An 11,121-nucleotide genomic window follows, 5' to 3' on the forward strand; every position below is an offset into this window, starting at 1 on the left:
CTGCTGTTAATCATTTTCCAATAACAGCATGCCCCGAAGGACTTATACTTATCCTCATCTTTCAGTGCTCCCCTTTCCATCTCACTCTATTCCTATTCCATCAGTCACCTTTTTCTAATCCATTTCCTTTTCTCAAAGTTATTCACCTCTCTTTCTGCACCTGTGTCTTCTTTTCTTCTCTAGGCGCTGTCTGTTCTGAGATGGCTTTCCTCTTCCATTGTCTTTCACCTCTGCTGGTGGTTCTGGTACTATTACCTGTGCCCTGCACCGGATGTCCCTCTGGCTGCCGGTGCTACAGCCTGACAGTGGAGTGTGGATCCATCGGACTCAAAGAGATACCGCGAGGCATTGCTCATGGAACACAGGTCGGTGTTTGAAAACAGCATCGTTTCATGTATAACAATATTATTTCCTATTATGTTTCATTTAGACAGTCGTAGAGGAACCGTCAGCGACTATTAGATTTCGCGACAAATTTATCTATGATACAACAGATGTTGATCAAACTTCAGCAATAAGCGTCAAAGAAAAATAAACTGGATTACATGCATCAAAATCACAAGATACAATAAAACGCCGGACTCATAAATTGCATAGCAAAAAAAAAAAAATCTAATAAAAGGCAGAACAATATATGCGAGAAAAATAAAATGAAAGCACAAAGCACTAAGAAGGATTGAAGACTAAATTAAAGCAGAGTATTCCGCATCCTTTAGGCAGAACAGAGAAGCCGAGTCGAAATTAAAATTAGAAATGCACAAATATTGGGTATGAATCAGTCTAATCAGTTAGATTTTGTGCCATTTGATAATCAGACTATAATGCAGGAGCTTCTGTGTTCCTCTGTTTTAGGTTTGTTTTAAATGCTAATTAAAATACTCGACCAAACTCATTTTATATAACATAAAAAAAGAAATATCTCGTCCGTTTCACCCAAGCGCACAGATATAATCCTCCTCCTCTAAAGTAGCGCCTAGATTCCCTGTCTCTATACATTAACCTGTGCTGCAACCATGACGCCACAGCAGCCTTTCCATTTTCATAAGCTTCTTTACATGGATGATGCAAATAACCTGAGGAACCCCGTGCCATACAAATGAGCCCATGTTGCTCCGCCTGCATTAATCTGTGAAGAAACAATACGAGAGAGAAAGAGCGCGAGCATGAGCGATCAAGTAAAGTAATGAATTATGCAATTGATGCGGTGTTGATAAATCACTAAAGACAAGACGAAAAGCCTATACAAGCTCACTAGTTTTCACATAAAAAACTTTCTAATGCAAATGCCGTCTCTACCAATTGAGTTGTTTGCAGGTATGTGTACTGTGGAGACTCTGGGGAGAGCGTTTACGGAAGAGTCGATTCAGGGCCTAGAGCTTCCCATTGATCCAGTTCTCACAAAAAAAGGAAGTAACATAACGATAAGCTACCTTCTAGCAAATACTTTTATTATGTAATTGAAGTGTCACTCACTAAACAAACACTTTCAGATAAATATAAATGTCTTATAGGTTTTTATATGTTTTACCTCTGTGGCCTGTAAGAACCGGAGGACTTCCTAACAAGTCCACTGATTTATTGTCTGCCAGAATTATTGGCAACCTTGGCAAAAATATGCATTCATTTTTAGATCTTCAGTAAGCATTTTATCCTGGCCAGGGTCACGGTGGATCTGGAGCCTGTCCCAGGAATCCTATGGGATGTTAAGCAGGAATACATAATGCGTCCATAAGAGGCCCGTCCATTGCATGGCACCACCCACCTTCACACACTCATTAACACCTCAGGAAATATTGGAGTAACAAATTCGACTACTGGCCCGTGTAGGTGGTGGGAAAAAAAAATCAGATTTCTCTGGTATTCTAAGCACAAGTAACACAGTACCGCTGTGTTTATGTTTTTTTACCATTTCATTTTTCATCAAAAGTCCTAATCGTTCTACAGAGCAATGTTTATCTCCGATAGAACCAAAAAGATTGTTGGATGTTGTTGAGCTTTTATTTTGAACTCTTTACAGACTATATTCCTGCAGGATAATGCAATTGGTCAGATTCGGGCAGAGGACTTGTCTGGCTTGGGTCACCTGCACTATCTGTACCTGCAGAATAACAGCATCTCAGCTCTGGAATCCAGTGCCTTCGTGAGTCTGGGCCAACTGCTAGAGCTTGCGCTCAATGGCAACCGTCTCCATGTGATCTCTGCCGATGCCTTTCGTGGTCTTGAGCACCTGCGCATCCTCTACCTGGCAAAGAACCACGTCAACCGGCTGGAGGATTACACTTTCCGTGGACTGCAGGTGTGTGTTGTGGCTTCTATTCCTGGATATTTGAGTCCAGTTTGGATTATATAACACTGTGCAGAATAATTTCCCTGTCAATTAGAGTGTCATAAATACGACAGCGTAAATATGCAGATACAGGCTGTACGCACTGCACAAAATGGACGCAGGAACTGTGAACACCATAGATTTAAATGAAAGTAGTGGTTATGATGATGACAGTGATAAACATGAGGATGTCGAAGGTAACAAGAATGATCACACTGAAGATGATGCAGAGGAAAATGAGATCTTTTTTCTCCCCACTCAGCGTCTGCAGGAGCTGCACCTGCAGGAGAACTCGATGGAGGTGTTAGATGAGCAGGCTCTTATGGGCCTGTCTTCTCTGGCTCTGCTGGACCTCAGCAAGAATAACCTGCGCACCCTAAGTGCAGTCACTCTCAAACCTCTCATCAGCTTGCAGGTGCTACGCATCACAGGTATCTTCATAGACATGTGCACAGACTTAAAAAGAAGAAGATTCAAGCTGATGAAACCATAATTAAATATGGTTGATCCTGGTTAGGGGGGCACGGTGGCTTAGTGGTTAGCACATTTGCCTCACACCTCCAGGGTTGGGGGTTCGATTCCCGCCTCCGCCTTGTGTGTGTGGAGTTTGCATGTTCTCCCCGTGTCTCGGGGGTTTCCTCCGGGTACTCCGGTTTCCTCCCCTGGTCCAAAGACATGCATGGTAGGTTGATTGGCATCTCTGGAAAATTGTCCGTAGTGTGTGAGTGAATGAGAGTGTGTGTGTGCCCTGCGATGGGTTGGCACTCCGTCCAGGGTGTATCCTGCCTTGATGCCCGATGACGCCTGAGATAGGCACAGGCTCCCCCGTGACCCGAGGTAGTTCGGATAAGAAAATGAATGAATGAATGAATGAATGATCCTGGTTACAAAGAGAAACAATATTAAATGTAAGGAAAGAGGAACGAGACTAAAAAGGAAAGATGTTGAGCTCAAGGGAAATCTTTATTTTGGAGTAGAAGGCCATTTTAAGGAAAGACGGATTAGCACCATATCAAACATGTAAAGCCAGAAATCATGCACAAGGTTTGAAATTAAGTTGTGTAGGATTCAAATTCAAAAGATTCCTCTTTTTTTTTCCCTCTTGTTCACCTTTTCTCCTGCTGAAGCTTTCCTAATCACTCTGCATGTGACCTTTAAAAGTCATAACTTTCTCATATCTTAGTTAAAACTTGAAAATTCTCTTTTCCTTCTGTGTTTCTTGTTCCTCTATTAAACAAACTTGATCTGTTTAACTATACCATTTTCTCTTCTCCACTCCATTTCTCTTTTCAATTTCTCTATATTTTGGTTAGATAACACATGGCGTTGTGATTGTGCTCTTCACTGGCTCCGAGGCTGGATAAACACTGAGGGCCAGCGGTTGCTGAGCTCAGCCGAACGGAGGCTGCTGTGCTCTGAACCACCGCGGCTCTCGCACCTCAGCCTGGTAGAGGTGCCAGCTAATAGCCTGGTGTGCATCCCGCCTGCTGTACAGCTTGAGCCGAGGGAACTGAGTGTACGTTTGGGTGAGAGCATCCGTGTATCTTGTCAAGCTTCGGGTTACCCGCAGCCTCAGGTCACCTGGAGGAAGGTGTCCTACGGTAGGGCTCAGCTATCACCACGAGGTCTGGTGCAAGAAGAAGGGATAGATGGGGACAGCAGGAAGCCAGCGACAGCCAAGCCTGGGGGTAATGGGGTCAATGTGGGAAATCATGGACCAACAGATGATGTTGGGGACAGAGAGAGCTTTGATCAAGACATGGGCAGTGGAATGCTGTTTCTGAGTAATGTTACAGTGGCACATGCAGGACGCTATGAGTGTGAGGCTTGGAATCCTGGAGGAGTGGCACGTGTGACCTTCCACCTCGCTGTCAATGTTTCATCTTCATCCTTGTCCTCATCCTGGCCTCGCCTGCACCCTTCATCATCCTCCTCATCTTCTTCGCACCACCGCCCGTCCTTGGGGGATGTCAGTCAGGAGCCGCTGTATGAACTTGAGAGCATGGACTTCAGTGCCCTGGGCACAGCCACCCAAACAGCCATCGCTGTAGGTATCTCACTCCTGGCACTGACTGCCCTGCTATTGCTGTGCATGATTTACAGCCGCCACCGGCAACGGCAGAAAGAGGATGGTGCGTTTAGCAAGGAAGAGAGCATCCTATATGTCAATGACTACTCTGATGGACCGACCACATTTGCACAGCTTGAGGAGTACCGAGATGAGCGTGGCCATGAGATGTACGTGTTAAACCGGGCCAAGCCTGTGCTGCCTCCACCACCCACTTCAGTCCAGCATGGTGTACTACAGCCTAGAGAAATGCTCCAGGGCCAAGGCACTCTGACATCTACCATTGGATCACGCAGAGCCCCAGCAGAGGGAATAGAAGGTTCACCACCAGACCCAGAGGGACTATTTCTAAACCAGGGTCTGCTTTTTGACACACAGATTGCATATGAGATCCACTGCTGAAGAAGACTAAAAGCAGATCGTTAAAAGAAAGCAGTCCATAAGGCCAGTTATAGAAATACTCTTTGTGGCTTGACGTTAGCCCTATGGGATCTCTGATTAGTTTGCCTACCAATTCTATTTTTTGATTATCGTTAGAGGAAAGAGTAAAGCCGAATTTTGCGTCAAAATTATAACATCGCAGGCGAACCTTGCACAGGACACAGGATACAGAAATTACTGTCACCTGACATAACACATTAGAATTCAAACTCCCAAACAATTACCTAGGGAGACATGGTAGTACTGCTGCCCCCCAGCTCAAGGGTCCCCGGTTCAATCCTGAGCATGGGTTTCTGTCTGTGTGGAGTCAGTGTGCATGGTCTCCATGTGGGTTTCCTCTGGGTTTTACAGTTTCCTAGCACCTTGCTGAAAGCCTGCCTGCTAGATGGATTGGCTGCACTAAATTGCCCCTAGGCATGAATGAGTGTGTGAATGTGTGTGCGCATGGTGCTCTGTGATGGACTGGTGGTATATTCTTCATTCAAGCCCAGTGTTTTTGGGATAGTTTACGGATCCACTGCAGTCATGAACGGGAGAAGGCGCTTGCTAAAGACGAATGATTCAATAATAAAAAAAAAAACCCACAAAAACACCTTCAATAGTTAGAAGGCCTACTGAGAAGAAAACCAGCACATTGGACACTTCATTTATTTTTCACCAAGTTGAAAAACAGGAAGGATGCTTGAGCAAGCTGCTATACTCTAACAGACATTCATCTTTTTTTTTTTCTTTTGCATAGTGAGTAAAGGGGAAAGCCATTTTTTTTTCATCTAAAAATAATTTCTTGTTTCACCCAGACAGCATGAATAGTTTTATCATCTATTCTTACTGCCTATTCACATTATTAAATGTCTTTATGTTTTAAGAGTCTTTTATTTGTACCTACAAATGATTTTGATGCCCATTTAGTTGTGCATAAGAAGACCAGTGAGTCATATAGACAGAGAAAGAGTAAAGTTATGTCTGTATTTGTGATAGCCAACAAACTACTGAATTCATTGTCTTTAATTAGGTTGCTTTCTCTCTCTCTCTCTCTCTCTCTCTCTCTCTCTCTCTCTCTCTCTCTCTTTGCTTTTGACCTCTGTTTAAATAACACTGTGAAAAGTTCTAGACACTAGATTTCCTGATCAGTTACCAACATCTCTATAATTGCATTGTGCTCTGTTTGTCTCCAGACAGTATTTTGTATGACATTATAATATTGATCTCTGGAGTGTAGGTCTTTTTTTTTTTTTTTTTTTTTTTTTTAAATCTTGCCAGGTTTGTACAGAAAAAGCCTAGTAATTACTTCAGGGTAAAAAAAAAAACACTCCACAGCTGGTGACAGCATTTGAAGGTGTTCAGCTTAAGCTCAATACATTAATTTGGAACAGTATGTAATTTTTGTTTGTCAAATGTCCAATAAATGTGACTTTATGTTTATCTAAATAAATAAATCTGTTTTTTGGTCCAACTTTCGATCTGGATTTCTTTCAAGAAAAAACCTTGAAGTTTCATTATATATTGAAACTTATTTCTTTTTTCCTTAAAGCTATGATGGAATTTAAAAAAAATGACCAATGTACCGATGTTAAATTTGACCCTGACCAAATATATCTTATGGGCAGATGGAAGGAATAAATCACCTGGAGCTGTGCAGCTATTGGAAAATAATCAATGATGAAGTGAAATGAGGCAGCCAAGTATTAATGGTCAATGTGCACGGTGGCTTAGTGTTTAGCACGTTCGCCTCACACCTCCAGGGTTGGGGGTTCGATTCCCGCCTCCGCCTTGTGTGTGTGTAGTTTGCATGTTCTCCCCATGCCTCGGGGGTTTCCTCCGGGTACTCTGGTTTCCTCCCCCGGTCCAAAGACATGCATGGTAGGTTGATTGGCATCTCTGGAAAATTGTCCGGAGTGTGTGTGTGTGCCCTGCGATGGGTTGGCACTCCATCCAGGGTGTATCCTGCCTTGATGCCCGATGACGTTTGAGATAGGCACAGGCTCCCCGTGACACAAGGTAGTTCGGATAAGCGGTAGAAAATGAGTGAGAGTAATATTGAGGAAGTTCATTCATTCATTCATCTTCTTCCACTTATCCGAACTACATCGGGTCACGGGGAGCCTGTGCCTATCTCAGGCGTCATTGGGCATCAAGGCAGGATACACCCTGGACGGAGTGCCAACCCATCGCAGGGCACACACACTATCGAGGAAGTTGTGTTCCAGTTATCAGTTACACCATAGCGTGTACACACAGTCAACAAGAAAGGGAACCTGGTTAAAAATGTGGTTGAAACCATTAAGTAAATGCGCTGAGTCTAGTGTTAATTTCGTCAGACGAGACGAAATATGTTCGTCAACAACCTTTTTTTTCATGACTAAGACGAGACGATGACAAGACTGCACCACTGTCCAAAAACGCTGACTAAGACTAAATTAACATGCATTATTGTTGACGAAAAAAGACGAGACGGAAATGTTTTGTATAAAATAAAAACTAAGCTAAAATCTCTCTTCATTTTCGTCTACAATTGTCTCTGCTTTTTCATCAGCTGTTACGCCTTTAAAATGTTCAGCACGAGTTCGCGGCTTCGCTGTTGCTCAAGAAAAAAAATAGTGCGCTCCGTCTCTACGGTTAGAATCCTGTGTGTCCATGGCAACGCACTGTTTTTCATGGCAACGGTGTGTTATAGTTCGCAGCGGTCTGTTATCAAGAAAAGTCCACACGCCGCTCAAATAAATAAATAAATAAATAAATAAAAACTCCTGAACGCAAATCCACCCCTGGTCTAGGCGGCTTTTTGTGTTAAATTATATTTCCTGTCGCTGCACAGGCTCTTTTATTGTACATGACAGCTTATGTCCCGATGACCGGTCTTTGCATTACGATTAAAAGCAGCATCAATAAAGTAAAAAATGTGATGTGCAGTCAAGTTCGAGTGTATGCACTGTTTAAACGAGTGTTCTCAACTTCTCACTGATACTTTTGTGATTCGCGGAGTTTTGAAAAGTTTTATAGCCTTGATATTGTTTCTTATTCAAAAGTGGTGACAGAAAAACCTCAGCACCCCCAACCTGAAACCTCTTCCCACACCTCTGTCACAATCACATCATAATCAAAATTAATAATTAGGCTTAAAAGCAAATGTATATGTAAGGGAATCAAGTTTAACAATTACATGTAATATTGCTCCAAATATCATCAATAATGGTGTGTGCAATACCATGTATAACTTGCATTAAGTTGGTAATTTATATATATATATTTATATATATATATACACATCTACAGTTTTGATCTTAGGCTTTTCTCATTAAGTTATTTATTTCCACTATAACACTTGTGTTCCTGATATTATTGCATTTAATGAGGCCTCGTTGGATTTATTCTTACAATAGATTCCAGATGTGGTCAAGCTACAATTTTTTGACGAAAACTAGACTAAAATTAAAAGACTTTTAGTCGAATAAAACTAGACTAAGATACCTTGAGTTTTCTTTTGACTAAAACTAGACTAAAATGACGAGACTTTTAGTCGACTAAAACTAGACTAAGATACCTTGAGTTTTCTTTTGATTAAAACTAGACTAAAATGACGAGACTTTTAGTCGACTAAAATTAAGACTAACAAAAAAGATATGTGAATGACTAAATATGACTAAAACTAACAAGGACATTTGGCACAAGACTAAGACTAAGACTAAATTAAAAATAGGTGACGAAATTAACACTAGCGCTGACACTAAAAACTCCTTCTGAAATATGTTAAATAATTATTTGTGTTCTTATAGAAAGCTTTTGACTATATTTCATATTTCTACATATGTTAAACTAATCCGCGATCAGTATCAGGCTGATATAAACTGACAATTCTGGATGTAGCAGGAAAAATCCTGATTCTCTAACAAATCCGTGCTGAAATATCACAAAATTGTAAACAAGATCCAGATTAGCAGTACAAATCTGTTAAAATTAAAAATTAAGTTAAAATTATTATTATTAATGGTGCTTGCAAAGCAACATTATTACTATTGTGCCGGACAAAACTTCGGCGCGTAACTTGTCCCGCAGCTTATCAAAACATTTACATATCAAAACACACAACAATGAGGGGAACTTCCTCACGTGTATTTTGATGACGTCACGTGATGTCACGTGAAAATAAAAAATTAGCACAACATGGACATGTGACATATCAAAACGCTCAGCACAATGAGGAAAACTTTCTCAAGAGTATTCAGATGACGTCACATGCTCGTCTCGACTAGCCTCCGGGATTTGCCACGTGCAAGCATTTTCTTCAGGAAATGTACGCTCTAGTTTTAAATTGTTGTTTTGCTTTTGCACAGATTTTTTTTAAAGCTTTTTATAGCTAATAAAAAAAAATTGAAAGATGGCACTTTTCAAGCTTTCTGGGTTTGGGGTTCGCTCTACATATCAGAATCATCTTTTTGTCAACATCGTATGCTGGAAACTACAGACACAACTCAAATCCAAATGCTGTTCAGTTACATCCCGAGCACTATTCCAAGCCAATGAAAATTGAAAAGTTGTTATGCAGCTCAGGATTTCCCTAAGGCCATGCTGCAACCACTTCTTAATAGGTGCAAAATTCAACAGCACAGCAGAATGATGCTAACTCCAGGTTCTACAGGATATCTGGCCCATGGGGCATGGCAGTACATACAGTACTCTTGTATAACCTGATGGAATAATACCCTGCTAGTGATAAGCATAATCCTGTTTCTTTACATGATGCCGGATTCATTCTCTATTCTTCTAAATCTATTTGAAATGATTGACTGAAGCTTCATAGCCTCGAGGGAGATTCAGAGGAAACGTTAAACATATATTATTGATGCATATAAAGCTGAGAAACTTGGCATTTTTTTTATTTTTTGTGCATTTAGCTGTTTAGCATTCTGATCCTGTTGGAGATAAACGATCGTTGTTTGTAATATGTGTCATTCTGTATTTTCTTCCTTTAAAATGGAGGAATGAGGATGGGAGGGGTTGAGAAAAATGTTGTTTTTTTTTTTTTGCCCTGCCAAGTGCGCATTAGTCTGTGAGCACAGATATGGAGCCTAAATCCACATTGATAATCTTGCTTCCAGTGTGTTTGGCCTTGTTGATAATGTTCAAAATGTTCATGTTTAGAGATGCTTTCAGCACAGAGGTAAATATATACAGGGAATGTCGATAAGAAATATTACAAGGATGTCAAGTAAATTTTAGACATACTAAAGGAAAGGAAACAACAGTTGACAATATTTAGTTTCATCATTGCACTTTTTTTTTTTTCAGCTAAAACCGCAGTTAGACTTATATAAAATTATTATTCCATTAATCACACCTTCAGGGTTGCAGTGTGGTCTGAAGATAATATGAAGAAAAATGTCTTTTTTTTTAAATCCTTTTCAGTCATTTAATCAGTGATATTGACTGATTGACTTTGAAAGTATAGCACGGTTACCAAAATTATAGCTTAAAAGTCAATTATTTTTCCATTTTCAGTAATCGTTTGTATTCTTGATGTCCTCATGCCATTAGCATGGACGTTTACATGACTGCAAATGTTATGCTTAAAAAAATAATAATATAAGAGCGTTCACGGTCAGGTTTTTTTTTTATTAGGGTTATTAAGGTTGAAAAATGATTTAAAAATAAAGTGATATTTTAAGAGCTACTATGACTAAATGGTACTTTTTTTTTTTTTTCAATTACCCATAAGGAACAAACATTGGAGATTTCTGCCAGTCTGCATTCAGAGATTTCCTTCTGGGTCTTATTGGCAGCTCTGAAAACCAAATCATATATTGTTCTTTATTACTTTCTCATATACTTCAGCATCACTGAGATGTTCATTAATGCTTAAAAAGAAGTAATCAAGAACCACAATGCATAACGCTCACCAGGCCCGCTGTTTATTTGTATGCACGCTCCAATCCTTTTTTTTTTCCACGTTCCAGGTACACGGTTCACGACATTAATTAAAATCCCAGGTTAATATGACTGCACTCCTTCTAATACATTATCGTTGCTATAGTAACAGCGAATAGGCATGGATTTGCATGCTGGATGCTGCACATAAACATCCTACAGTGGCTGATGTGGTGAGGTTCTCTACTTGGAGACGTTCATTTGGCATGTTGGGAAGGAGTCTACAGTGTCAGCACTTTGTAACAGATAGAGATAAAGCTGTAACTTCAATGACGCTAGCATGCTGTGATGCAGAGACAGGCTGAAAAACTACCCCAGAGAAGGATGGGCTCAGTGAATTGCCACCACTTGGTGGCACTAAAGG

General features: G+C 40.6%; 1 protein-coding gene across 1 annotated transcript in view; it reads left to right on the plus strand.

Moving 5' to 3' along the window:
• lrrc24 (leucine rich repeat containing 24) overlaps positions 1-5,954 on the plus strand; it is a 28,598-nt gene extending 22,644 nt beyond the window's left edge. Inside the window, exons 2-5 of the mRNA XM_060868727.1 lie at positions 184-365; positions 2,018-2,296; positions 2,589-2,757; positions 3,640-5,954. Of these exons, the coding sequence (XP_060724710.1) occupies positions 201-365; positions 2,018-2,296; positions 2,589-2,757; positions 3,640-4,796 (1,770 nt within the window). The 5' untranslated portion in view covers positions 184-200 and the 3' untranslated portion in view covers positions 4,797-5,954. The remainder of the gene's footprint in view (positions 1-183; positions 366-2,017; positions 2,297-2,588; positions 2,758-3,639) is intronic.
• Positions 5,955-11,121: the final 5,167 nt, after the last annotated feature.

This window comes from Tachysurus vachellii, chromosome 1, assembly GCF_030014155.1.
Source record: "Tachysurus vachellii isolate PV-2020 chromosome 1, HZAU_Pvac_v1, whole genome shotgun sequence".
In the NCBI taxonomy this organism is placed as follows: domain Eukaryota; kingdom Metazoa; phylum Chordata; class Actinopteri; order Siluriformes; family Bagridae; genus Tachysurus; species Tachysurus vachellii.